The 14204-nt window shown below is 38.0% G+C and overlaps 2 protein-coding genes across 2 annotated transcripts in view; one reads left to right on the top strand and one right to left on the bottom strand.

Annotated features, from left to right (window-relative positions):
- The window catches only part of LOC101848296 (general transcription factor IIH subunit 3), a 32894-nt gene extending 31571 nt beyond the window's left edge, over positions 1 to 1323 (top strand). Inside the window, exon 12 of the mRNA XM_005100607.3 lies at positions 1252 to 1323. Within this exon, the coding sequence (XP_005100664.1) occupies positions 1252 to 1312 (61 nt within the window). The 3' untranslated portion in view covers positions 1313 to 1323. The remainder of the gene's footprint in view (positions 1 to 1251) is intronic.
- Positions 1324 to 7817: 6494 nt separating this feature from the next.
- Positions 7818 to 14204, bottom strand: part of LOC101851872 (vitamin K epoxide reductase complex subunit 1) — a 12532-nt gene continuing 6145 nt past the window's right edge. Inside the window, exons 2-3 of the mRNA XM_005100625.3 lie at positions 11514 to 11623; positions 7818 to 8834 (exon numbers count right to left, since the gene is read on the bottom strand). Of these exons, the coding sequence (XP_005100682.1) occupies positions 8608 to 8834; positions 11514 to 11623 (337 nt within the window). The 3' untranslated portion in view covers positions 7818 to 8607. The remainder of the gene's footprint in view (positions 8835 to 11513; positions 11624 to 14204) is intronic.

The following is a 14204-nucleotide window of genomic DNA, read 5'->3' as shown; positions in this document are numbered from 1 at the left end:
TCTAGGGCCCAACCGCCAGGCTGAGAGTGAGAGTGACGGGTCGGACACCCCGATTGAAGTAAAGTTAGAACATTTCCAACTGTTTGCGCATACATAAAGTTATATTTTTCTCAAACTACTTTAAATTTTCGTTTTAACTTGTATTTTTTCAGGATTTTTGGAATTTGTTTAGTATTTTAAAAATGTGTTTTATAAAGGCTTGTATTCACGGGAGGTGGGTTCTTTCCCCTTGCTTAGGATCTAACAATAGACTTCCGTCCAGACCCTTAGGGTGTAATGTGTTAATGCACAGTAGAATTGTAAATGGGCTGATCCAACAATGTCGTGCTCATAACTGTGCCTGAACTACAACAGGGAACTGCTGCCTTTTCTGTCGTAATCCTTACCAACGTCATTTTCCTCTACTTCTTTTGTATGTTTGTCACCCTCTTGTAACCCGCTATTTCCGGGGTGCCTTGATAGTGGAAGAAGACTTTGTGCTGTTGAAGCTAGAGAGGTGTGCAGAGTAAGTCTGATTCCCTGTAAGGACTTCTGTGTTGACATCTACCCCTTGGCACTCATATGACCTTATGCAGTTGCGAGCGCCGAAAAACCTCTACTAAAACTAAAACAAACTCAAGTCTTGTCTTCTTCAGTCAGCGAAGTAAAGCCTTTTACCACAATCGCTGATGTAACCCCCAACCCCTACTCTTTTTTCCTTACAGGAACTCAAAGATGTAATAATTAAATTGAGTGAAGCTGTTGACCTCTAGTAGTTCCTGTATATTTTACTTTAGTTTTATTAGTAGTCCTATATAGTTGACCTGTGGAATTGCAACTGCTTCTTTTTGTGAAAATAACCGGAAAACTGTTCATAGATGTCATCTCGGAGAGAAAAATTGTGTGTAATCAACTGTTTGTCCAAGGGTAATTTTGGGGCTTGTAGGACAATTGTATTATTCTACAGGGTTTGACTGGTTGGCTGAAAACTGAAGTCCCCCCCCCCCCCCCCCCCCCCCCCCAGGTAGAATCAAAGTATAGATATTACTTGGGTTTATACTTCCTCGAAAGACCAGACTGTTGAAAGGAAATGGGAAGGAACAAATTCACATTTATCATTTATGTTGACGTTAGCGTTTTTTAGTAGCAGTTGCCTATTATTGAGCTGCTGCTTAAGATAAATTGGGTAGTCTTTTGATTAATAAGACTCAAGTGTTTGAGCAGGAACAGTGAATGACGTATTTCATCATCGCTTTTTCTTTTTCCCCACAGAACCACATTCAAGATCATTGGGCCTCAGAAACTCGTGAAGAAAAAAATAAAGAAACCATGATGAAAAGTGTACTAGTAACAGTTTGTTTTATTTTCTTGAATATTTAACCGAAGCTTATTAAAAGGTTTATTACAGATCCAGACAGAAATGAAGCACAAGAGAAAGAGAAAAATGTTTCCTCTTGTTGTCTGTTTGATGAAAACACCACCCTCTACATTGTATCTTGAAAGACTTCAGCTGTATATTGTTTGCTTCTTTAGTCGTGTGAAAATGTAGTGGTAAGCTGATGTCTTTCAAGGTGTAGTGTTATTTGTATACTCAGCTATTGGCAGCCACCACAACTTATATTTTCTCCAAGCAGTTCTATAAACCAGAGGCTATTAGCCCAGAAATTGTTGTAGTTCATATAACAGAAACAGAGAGGCAGGCTCACTTTGCAAAAAGTTGAGATGCAGGAAAATCTTGGTGTGAAATCGAACCGCAGAAGAGGCAGAGGTAGACCAAATAGTGAATGGTATAGGTTTAATGCCTTTATCAACACTATTAGGTTGTGTAAGAGGCAGGACCTCAGAGTTTACAGTCTCCAAAAGGACCAAGCCAAATAGGAAATTCATGTAAAATGCCTTTCCCAAGGACACGATATTGGACCAAGCTGAGGCATGAACCCCCGAACCCGCAATCTTGCAATTACAGGTCCGGTAGCCCTATAACCACTAGGCTACCGACGCCACTAGGTAGACCAAGAATAACTTTCTAAGAGAACTAAATTGCAGATGGCTGGCTCTTTCTAATGCTACTCCTGGCGCCACGCTGGCAAAATACAAAATTAATTCCTACCAAATCTGAAAATACCCGGTACTCTAGTCAGTATAAGAGTACCTTTGAAATGGCAATGTGGCTGCCAGAAGGTGAGGGTCCCTACCAAGTAGGAAAAACTGCCACATACGTAAAAATCATTTGCACTGCCGGTTGATGAACCAGCAGTCCAGTACTCCTGAAATCTTACTAGGGAGCATGAAGAAGAAGAAGTGAGGCACAGTGACACAATAACAATCATTTTGTGCAGGGAAAAAGCAAGATAAAAATAACAAGAAAAGAATAGAAATAATTGTAATAATAACCATCAGCTAAAATTCTGACAAAGAATGAAATTATCCTCAACATCTTAATCTTAAAGAAATCCTGCACTTTTTTATTTGATGCAGCTACCTCTGAAAAAATGTACTTGGTGTACAAAACAATTTATATTTGATGCAGTCTGACATTTGTACATATACGACCACACCTCTCTCCCATTCAAGCCTACGAACACATGTCATGCTGTTTGCAAAGAGATATGTGATACCATAAATAGGCCTACAGTCTTTTTAAAAAGCATCAAAGCACAGTCTTCGTAAATATGATCATTTTTTAATGATCATTTTTTTTTTTTTTCACTTTGTCACTGTTTTTTTTATTGAATAAACATCCCAACATCAAATCTCAAACACGAAAGATGCCCGTTTCACACCTCTGTCCTACCCAATATTGGCCTACCAATTCAAGCTGACACTGCAGCTTCCTCATTTCACAACTCAAAAAGGGAAAAATTTGAATCACACACAGTGACAGGCAACAATTGTACTGAGTGTAAAAATAAAGTCACAAAAATCATATAAATGTGTCCCTGCCGGTCAATATCAGTCATATGAAGGAAATTTCAAAACTGAGTTAACATTATTTTTAAAAAGTATCCCTTTTTCCCTACAATTGAAAACAAGAATGAAGTAAATATGACTATATTTGGCGAAAATACAGAACTTTTAATTGTGCGAGGTGAAGAAACACGAAAAGGAGAAAATGGCCTCCGAAGTTGAGCAACATGTTTCCATAGCAATGGGGGTCTTAAAATTGAGAAAGAGACTTGAAATTTAGCAGTTATCTTGGCTATGCCACTACAAGGTAACATACAAAAGTAGAAAACTATTCATTCTCAGAGAAAAAACTTATGGACCAAACAAAATTTTAACGAGAATGGACTTCACATGGAATGCAACGAAATATTAGCATTATACTAGGTACCAGACACTAAATTTTCAAAGTAGCTGTATGTCAAATTCATCTGTTTCACATGAAAGGCCTTTGTCTCCTGAGAATTTTGGTACCATACTTTTACCTCTCAGTCAATGTTTAAGACAATGGCAGCTGTTTCAATTTAACATAATAATCAAATATTGCTGAAGTCGTTAACTGGCTGCAACCCCATGTTTGACAGATAGTAATAGAGTACCAAGTGCACCAAACATCTCTACATTAAAAGAGTACAATCACTATAACATAGAAATTAAGCCTAATATTTTTCAAGACTGAGATCATTACAAATCAGCGTTTTATTGCCTCAAACACGATGATCTGTCGTTATTTCAATAAATACACCGAGCGTTGTCTCGGCCGGCATCGCACCAGCCTTCACATTCACAGCGAGCGAGCCGGCTCAATACTGTAGTATACTGAGTTCTCCCGATAGTTTCGCAGAAGGATTCACGCATAATAATTCCAAGCCAATGACTTTATTCTAATAGAAAAAGAACTGTTCTTTCTATTGGTACCTTTTAAAATTCTTTAGCCGGTATTTTACACATTTCGTGTTAAAAATGATCTTTGAAAACTTAGACCCTGTTTCATTGTCGTTTCAAGGTTTTCTATCTTAATGCCAAAGGTAAAAAATAATAACCATGGGAAACCACGCTCAATGCTGTATGGTTCTCCACCAATGAAAAGACAGTATTTAATCATTGATCTTTCTGCAACGCATTCGAATGCATGGGTGTCAATTTTGAACCGGGGGACCTCGCATTCCAACCGCGAGGGGATTCCCTTTCCACGGCGATTCTCCAGCTCCATATACCCGGATATAATATACAACTAACAATATTATAACAAAGAAAATCTGAACTTTTTCAAAGTGTTCAGCATTTGGTGTTCTATAGCAAAAGAACAAAGAAACAGATCTGAATTACCCCCCATTTCACCGAAACCACGCACTCGGAAAGCTGCAAGTCGGCTTACGTGCCGTGTTAGCTCCATATACCCGGATATAATATACAACTTGCAATATTATAACAAAGAAAATCTGAACTTTTTCAAAGTGTTCAGCATTTGGTGTTCTATAGCAAAAGAACAAAGAAACAGATCTGAATTACCCCCATTTCACCGAAACCACGCGCTTGGAAAGTTGCAAGTTGGCTTACGTGCTGTGTTTACGCTACCTGATTATAATATGTTTGCAATAGCTCCATAAACACAGAGAGCCCAAACACACACTCTCACATACACACACACACATATTAACACACCAACACACTCACACATACACACATGCACATAGACCGCCTCGGTGGCCCCTAGGTAAGGAATCTGCTCTGAGGAAGGATAATCTTTTAAAAGCTCCAAAACACAATAAAAACAAATTTTTAAAGTCAATTCAAGTGTAAAACTGAAAGATCAACAGATGATAGCAGCTAGCAGGGCACGCCCGCACAGTCAGCTGTTTACGTAAACAAGCTTGAAGTGAGCTAGAAGGTACATGTACCATTTTTACTCCGTTTTACTACCAATCAGAGTTGTTTACATTTCAGACCATTCATGCTCGTAAAGGGGTCAAAATCTAAAAATAGTTGCGAATGAAGAACGTTGGAGCAATGGAAAATCTTTGGTTGAAGCAAAGGTGGCCATGAGGTAATGGTTCAAACAATAATCTCACAGCTTCACACTAGCAAGGTCCAAATTCCTTTATCTCGTCACCCAAGCTCACAATAAACCACACACACCTCCAAAATAAATCAAAATAAAATATTTATAGTTGATTATAGTTGTTTATTTTTATATTAAATGAAGCAGAAGACATCAAACTTTCACTATATCCAAAAAACAAAAATTTGAAGGAAAGTCAGTTTTTTGCCTTTCGAGCCTCAACGAAGCTGATAATAGCACAGTGCGACTTACGACTGATATTGAGAGCGGGGCAGACAGAAATAAAGATCAAGTGTACATCAGAAAAGGAAATCTAGACTCTTCCCTTGATAATATCAATAATATGGCCCCGTAATAATATAAATACATGCCATATTGAGATTGAGGAGTGTACAGGAGAAAAGTTTCAAACTGCATAAGGCTAACATGTACTGTCCCTGCATACATAGGCTTCATAATGTACTGTCCCATCAACAGGAAAGTACATTCCATATATTTTTCGTCAACAGCAAGGTAAAGTAACTGGCTTCGAGTTATCACCAATGGCAATAACTCCATTTGCCCCAAAATTGACGAGCGTCTGATTCCACCGCATCATGACACAAATATACCATCAATCAAGTTAATACCCTATGATGAGAAGACAAAAGTCAAAATAATAATAGAGTCCTGAGCTGAGATGCATGAAAAATACTTCTATTAATTACACACGTGTATGTTCACCACATATTCCAATAAAACATATAAACTTCAGTAAAAGATCATAGAAAATAGTCCTCTCTCTCTTTCTCTCTCCCAGTCTACTTTCTTTTTACTTATTGCATACCAAGTGCATACTGAAATATTGGAGACCATGAGAGTGACAAAACAGACAATGAAGCCCAGGAAGGAATACATAATTTAACAAGCCAGGCACTCCATACATGAAATATGTATGCAATAGCTTTGTCAAAGTAATTGTTACAACAAAAATCTACTCTTATATTTCATAACGAATGTAGGCTATCTTGGACAACATACAATAGAAAAGTCCTTTATGTATTTTCTTTCCGACAGGTTTAGTTAAATTCGCAAAGAGTTTTACGGCACTTGCAACACAATAAGGTCATAAAAGGGCTGAAGAATCGATGTGACACAAGAGAGGAACACATCAAAAATAAAGGAAGAGAGATAAGGATGATCGATGTTTGATAGGAAAGAAGGAGCAAACCGCACCAGAGCACCCGAGCAGTCAGGTTTAGTATACAGTACAAATAGTTTGAGCAAAGAATAGCACATAGATGTGACAACATCCACTTGGTTGGTGCTATGACAGATCCAGATCCATAGACTCCATAGACATGACAGAAACAGAAAAGTAAAGAAAGAGTCAGTCAAACCTGTCCAATTGGGAAGTGGTCATTTGTACAGGTGATTTTCTTGGACAGGTTTTTTAGGAAGGTTTGACTGTAGTAGTGTAGTAGGATCTACCACTGACCAGTAGCGGTCGCATAACAAAATAAAACTACACCTTTGACTGAATAACAGTAGCGGAAATAGGAAATTGCAACGTGCAATGTCTCCAACTCAGACAGAGAGAGAGACATGTTGTCAGCTAAGCACATCAATTTGGAATTTTGCTGGACTTGCCTCAGATGAGAACTATTCATTTATTAACAATATTATAAAGAAACAAAAATACAGTATAAAAAACACAGATAGCTCAAATTTGTTGGGACCGGCCTCGGTAGTTCGAGGGATATATTTTACAAAGATAAAGAAGAGAAAAAAAACCGGACCGCAGGCACTGTTCCACAGATGTGTGATTTCGAGTCTTCTGTCTTCCAACTATCCGTGTTATACTGTAGGCCCTACATTGCTTTATTTTTTTTTTCAACACTACCACCAAATTAAGCCACTTGCCAAATTCATGATAATTGAGTTGGTAACTCTCATGAAATGATCAACACAATTTTACAATATCGTCTTTTCCCTACTCTGCCTTGACTTAAGATATCATGACTATTCAATAACTACAGTAATTATCACTAATTCTAATTAAGCTTAAACTAAAAGGCCTTCAGGATGTGAATCACTCAATGTGCCAAGAGTCCATCTTTGATTCAATTATCCTGGCTCACAACTCCAACTCACATCATATTCAAAACAAGAAGTTGGAAATAAATCAAGCAGCCATGTGAAATCAGGCGCTTGTCAAAATACAGAAATCGGAGAAACAGGCATGTTTCCGCCAGTTTGGAAATTCTTATCGAATTTTTATTTTTGGCTCAACCTCTTTTATTGTCCTTATAAAAACACACTTCCATTAGAGTTTTACTGAAAAACATTGAATAAAGGAACAAAATATGTCATTTTTTTGCTTTCAAGGACTCTTTAGCTATTGGAGTGACAAAGCTTTGGCGCCATTTTCTTGCCAGTTTCACCACTGAAACCAGGCGACCTCACTTTTTTCAATCGCAAATAGCTTGAGTTGTTTGTTTTCAGGATAGATTGGTATCTATTTCATTGAAAACTGCCAATAAATCATGCCCCAAAATTGAGGAGCGCCTGATTCCACCGCGTCGTGACACATATATATATGCTGTGGAGCCTCTGGCCATTACAAGACCAGACAAAAACATAACCTAAGTTATACTCTGCGTAACATTTCTGTGAGAAAAGCAATTAATGTAAAGCTTACACTAGATCAGCTGTGGCAACTCTACTACTACTACTACTAACATTCTGACTTTGATGTAGGCACATATATATATATATCAATATGATTCAATAAGGTATAATATGATCCATTATATTAATGTCTTCAACACAAGACAGTGCTGATATTTATTCCTTTAGGTGAATATATAAAATTAGAGTATGCTCTTAGTAGTTGTATCAGTCTAGACTATTGACTATTGATACCAGTACTAACATCAGACAATGGCAAATCTAATAACTATTTTTTTAAAATAACAAGCATTCCAGAAAAGAAGAGCCTGAGTAGATATTATATCAGTTTGCTCAACAGAATACAAAATTAATGTTATCTTAGGACAGCAAACAGCTAATGAAAGTAAATACTCTTCTTATCAAAATGAGGATGTAATCATTACATTAACAAATTTAATCTTTTTCTTTAATGGTACATCCAACTTAAAGCCTTCATACTTATAAAATAGTTAATATACGTAAAAAAATGTTTTTTAAAACAAGGTAAAGCTGCAACTGTTGTGAGTAAGTGTAACTTAACACACACCAAATTATTATTATGTTTTAATTTTAATCACATGACATACCTTTTATTTTTATTAAGCGTCTGCTGTTTCCTCTTTTTGACCTCTACATTACAAGTTATCTTAGAATAAGATGACATTCTTCACAAGGCACATCCTTATTTCAAGCCCATACAAGGTACATGCCATATCTCACAAAGTTTTATAGCTCGCTTGATCACACATAACAGTAACACATCTGAAACTAACTACAATATCTTTTACTACCTTTGACGACTTTCAAAAATGCAAGTTCAGGCTCTTCAAAAAGTTTTCAGTCACACAAAACACACAGACTCAGAAAAAAAAGAGAAAACTGAATATAGTCTCAACCTCCACCAAGGCCACAATTGCTTCCCTTAAACTGTTTCATTTCTTCTTCTTTGATATCTCCTTTATCTCTGCTCTCGCTGCTTCCTTCAGCTTCAACGCACTGGCCACCAGCAAAAGGAAATTCACAACGTACGTCGAAACACAAACAATGCAGAAATCTTTCAGGACGAACGCCAGAATGTAGCCCAAGTATATTGACCCAACATTAGCAAAGGCACTTCCCACTGTGAGACCTAGTGCTGAAGGAACGGATGAGCGGGTCGCTGGTTCGAAAAAACAGACAAAAAAGTATATAAATTGGACGAAAGAAACAATTATTTCAAGACATACATTGTATATATTCTATACTGTTATTTCGAGACATGCATTGTAGATTATATATAGCCTATACTATTATGACTATACTACTGTATGCATACACATCAAAACACTAAAGATTTTTTAAGTTTCTTTTTTTTTTCAAGATATCCTAGCTATAAGCCTACAACACAACTGACTCTAAACATCAACTGATGCATGGCATATATTGGTGGCCAGCTGTTCAGATGTTCTTTGTTTGTTTTAGCAAGGTTTTACCGCTCGCCTCTCTAGCCTCAACAGCACAAAGTCTGCTTCCATTATCGAGGCACCCCCGAAATAGCAGTTCACAAGACAAACATACAAAAGAAGTAGAGGAAAAAAGACGATAGTAAGGATGAGGAAAGAAAAAGCAGCAGTTCTCCTTATGCTGTTCCAGCACGGTACGAGCATGACATTGTTGATAAATGAGCACATTTACAATTCTACTGTGCACAAAAACATGTTAATAGCCCCCCTTTGGGAATGGCCTAAAGACACTTCAGTCAGTAACACTGCCCTGGAGGGGATCAGATGTTCTAGCTTCCAAAACTTTGACATATTTTTTATAACAGGTTGCTGTATGCTGTACCGACTGTATTAAACTTCTTAAATATTAATTCAAAATGCAAATTCTTTATATGTTGAAAAAGGCAATGAAAGACAAAAAAAACCTAAGTCAGGATCATATAATTAGTACCGGTACATGTAAAAGAATTGGAACAGAATTTTCTCTCCTGAAAAGAGTTTGCTTTCTGGTTTAAGACATCTGAACAGCTTGCCAGCGATATACATTTATAATGAATCTGAATAATAATATCTTATTTTAGAATTGTCCACAGCAGTGATTTTTTAAACTTATTTTTTTACCAAAAACCACAAAAATGTGTTACAAAACACAATTCAAACTGGAAATCCTTGATAAAATGAAACTGATGAAATAAAAATAATAAAAAATTCTGCACAATCAAAATAATCTTTACCTTGTTACATAATATATATATACAAAAAAGTAGGCCTACCATAATTTGTTTTGGGCTTAAGTTAACATACATTCTAATAAACAAATAGACGCAGATACATTACTTCGTCTCTATAGATCTGAAAAAATAATATCACCGTAATTAAAGGAATAATCGGTTTAATTTTCAGCAAATCTACTCGTTCTCCAGTGTCCCTCTGTCATCTCTCTCTCCCTCTCTGTCGGTCTGTCTCTCTCTCTCTCTCTCTCTATAATGTCTCCCTTTCTCTGTCTCTCTTTCTCCCCACTCTCGCTCTGTCTGTATGTCTGTCTGTCAATCTGTTTCTCTGTCTCTGTCTCTCTCTCCCCCTCTTTCTCTATTTCTCTTTTTAACCCCTCTCGCTCTGTCTATCAGTGTGTCTGTCTGTCTGCCTCTCTCTCTCTATCTCACACACACACACACACACACACACACACACACACACACACACACACACACACACACGCACGCACACACACAAACACACACTCACACACACACATATATTAAATTCTCACAATTTCAGATCATGGAAAAGCACATGAAGCAATAATGATAGATCTACCACTTAAAGTCTTTAATGGGATTCCTAGCACCTTCTATCCCCCATCCCACCCCCCATCCCCCACCCCCCCAAAAAAAGAAAAGTGGTAATCGGACAAAGAAAGTAGCAAAACCGATCGATGGCACTTTGTATTTAGACATCTTTTCGCAGACCCAGGTAACATATCTTTCACTAGTAGAATGCAAGCTCAATTTGGCCATTCAGACAGGAAAAAAAACACACCAATTTATAGCTGATATATAACAAAGTTGAAGTGTGTAGAGTTTGTACATAGAGTGTCAGTCTGGTAGGACCACAATCACATTGTCACTATTTTTATCTATATTTTTCTATTCATCAAAATATATTCGTCGTCCTTTGGAAATCGAAAGAAACTCAGATTTTGATTCTAATAGGTGCAGTAATTTATAGCAGAACACCATTGACATTTCGTGCTAACCGGGGCCATGCTTGTCTGTGATCAACGAAAATGCCTTGAACAATGAAAGTTGTTTGTTTTGTTTACCGTGGGTTTCTCCATGATCAGCTGGTGACCCAGATATGCGCATCCGAGCGAAGTGCCGTCTCTCTAGTATTACTGTAAACTCTCTGGTTTTATTGAGGAGCCTGAAGTCACTGTAGTTTAATTTTCAGTTTTTTTATTAGTTTCCTTTAGATCTAATCTTGGGAAAAGTCTGTCTTCTACTTCTAAGATGCCATTGTAAACAAGTGAGGTTTCCGTTCACTTGCCGTGCGCACCTTTGAAATTCTGGAGTGTACAACCACGAAAGATGAATGAATAGAGAATCAATCTATACATCTATTATTTATTTGGCAACTTGGAAACACACGTGTCACTTTTCTCTCCCGATTTATTGCTCCATTCCAGTACAGTGTAAATAAAGTAGGCGAATTAAATGACTTTCAGTTGATGCTAATGCACCGATCATTCCTTTCATCGAAAGGGGGCCCAGCTAGTATTCAATAATTACAATTTTCTATTGCTATGCAACATTTGTTATTAATTGACAAAAAAATGAAAATAATATTAGAAAACAAACCTAAACTAGCTTGAAAAGTGTAAAAGGCCAGGCCAAACACTGTGTTTGGTTGATTCACGATGCTAGTATTGGAGAAGATCTTTTCCACCAGTCCGAATCCCTTTGCGTACCTGAAAAAATATTAGTTAGAGAATTGCATTAATAAAGTACAAAAGAAAGGCCTACTACATCTTAGGTTTAAAAAAAGCAAGGCGCCAGTGGAGACTGAATAAGATATAATACCCTGTGCCCACTGCAAAAATCTCTGTTCAATCCTTATTTGATATGGTTTGAACAAAGAGGTTTTATTTAGTGCTAGAGTTTGTGGTAGTGATGTCCCTGACGTAAACAAATGGGGGCTGCGTGTGCCCACCCTGGACACTGAACCTCAAGGGAAAGACATGAGCAGTTCAACAGACAGGTGAGTACTTTTTGAGACTCATGTGCAGGCATTTCGGCGGTCTTAGGAGAAAATCTACTAGCTTGCACTGAAATATGGGGGCAGGGTGGAGCTTAACTCTTTAAACCCGATCGGACGCTGGGCGGCGGTAATAATCCTGTTCCCGGCTGGACGCTGGGAGCGTCCGATACTAGTGACAACATTTTCGTTTTATTTAGAGCTAGTTTTTGCTTGTTTTTCTGAACTATTCCCGAACCAAGTCCTTTAATAATGACAAAGCATTTGTTTCTGCCATTTAGAAGTTGGAGGCAAGCTTTCGGGGTTATAATGAGACCGGTGACTGTAGAAAAAACTCCGGGAAACGGTGGAAAAAACTCAGGATTTACAGAGTTAATATACTAGTACTAGAACTCGTGGGGAGCAGGGTGGGGGCTCAGATTCTTCATATGGGGGCACGTCGGCCATGTTGATGAGGGTAAGAAGGTCCCCCATGTCTGACACGTTTGACGTCACTTCTGCAAGCTCTGGTATTATATAACCTCTTTGGGTTTGATCTACTTTTCAAATTTTCCTTCATGGAGGGAAAAGCTGCCATTTTGACACTGTTTGATCTATTCCGCCAAAATCAAACACTTTTGAGTTTATAAGGTTACGATCAAGTACATTAGATGAAAACCACAGCCAACAAGCCAATAACAAGGGAACTACATGCCACATATTGTGAAGTCAGTTCTTTTTTTGTGTAAATGGAACGCAACACCAGTAGGCCCTCATTACTTCTAAATCAAACTGATTAAGCAAAGCCTACTAGGTCTATTACCATCTATTAGATAAAGTGTGCACAGGCAAGCCCCATTACCCTATCTAACCAAACCATATATCTAACTATGCAGGTCCAGCCCTCAGTCATGTTGTAAATCATAACTTTAACTGTACCCTGGGCCCCACACACTTTGGAAAGAAGCACAAGGAAGAACATTTTTTGAAAGAAGGTGGTGTTACAAAAAAGTGGGCCCCTAAGCAGACCGGGTTCTGATTCCATTTAAGTTATTCCAGGCAGATTCAGGGGGGCACAACTCAGCTACCACTTTGCATCCTATTTACCTCCTTGATTCTAAGATGAAAAAGAAATCATTCAAAGGAGATATAAATACCGGTAAGAGGAAAGATACTGACCAAGTTCCCTGCTCATGTCGTTAAACGCCATTGTTTTGTGACCCTAACAATTAAAATCCAGTTTGTCTAGCATACATGAGCATAGAGAAAAAAGACAACTGCTATGGCCAGGGAAGCAAAATCCTCAAAAGAGTTCAGAGTACGGTGTGCTCCCATCTGATGTTGAGGCACTACCATCCAGTGTATGATGATGTTAAGGTATGGTTTAGGGATCAAATTACAGGAGTTCAAGGTAATGAACGTGCTACTAAGCTAGCCGGCCAGGCTGAGATTGGCGGCACCAGGCAATCAGCAACCTGCGTGGAAAAGCCAGAAGAATATCCAACCAGCTGTTTGGCATGATCAGCAGGCAGACCCTTTCATGGATCTTGGAGAGGAGGGAGGAGCAGCTATGGCATTGTGCCGCCTGCAATGATGTCTATTCTCCAACCAAGTAAGTAATTAAGTAAGATTAAATTATGCGAGCATGACATTTGAAAACAAACTGTTATCAACAAGTTCACACCCCAGCCTGATACTGTCTAGGGCAAATATCTACCCACTCATCAAGGTTTACAATGAAGATATGATCGCATTTAAGGAGTATATTATCTGTGACAAGTCTGTGACACAACTGGAGATCACTTTTACTTTTTTTGTAACATAAAAATTCTGTTTCCCGGAAACAGCAGGATCTTGACTTAACTTAGAATAATTTTTTTTTAAAAGGCCAGCTCTATTCGGACTCAAGCCCAATTAGATTTCTTATCTATTCGGACTTCAGTCCGAATATGGGTTTTATCTATATGAACTCGGGTCCGAAAAAAATGTTTTATTTATTTGAACTCGGCTTCTAAGTGATTATTTTCGTTTTTTTATAGTAGAGGGTTTTACGGCGCTCGCAACTGCATAAGGTCATATGAGCACCAAGAGGTGGGTGTCAACAGAGAAGTCTTTACAGGGAATCAGACTTACTCTGCTCACCTCTCTAGTTTCAACAGCACAAGGTCTGTTTCAACTATCAAGGCACTCTGGAAATAGCAGGTCACAAGAGAGTGAAAAACATACAAAAGAAGTAGAGGAAATGACAATAGTAAGGATTAGGGAAGAAAAAGCAGCAGCTCCCTGTTGTAGATCAGGTACAGTTATGAGCGTGA

The sequence above is a fragment of the Aplysia californica genome, unplaced genomic scaffold, assembly GCF_000002075.1.
Source record: "Aplysia californica isolate F4 #8 unplaced genomic scaffold, AplCal3.0 scaffold00253, whole genome shotgun sequence".
NCBI classification, from domain to species: domain Eukaryota; kingdom Metazoa; phylum Mollusca; class Gastropoda; order Aplysiida; family Aplysiidae; genus Aplysia; species Aplysia californica.
The sequence above is the reverse complement of the archived record's forward strand: the minus strand, read 5'-3'. Positions and strand labels throughout refer to the sequence as shown.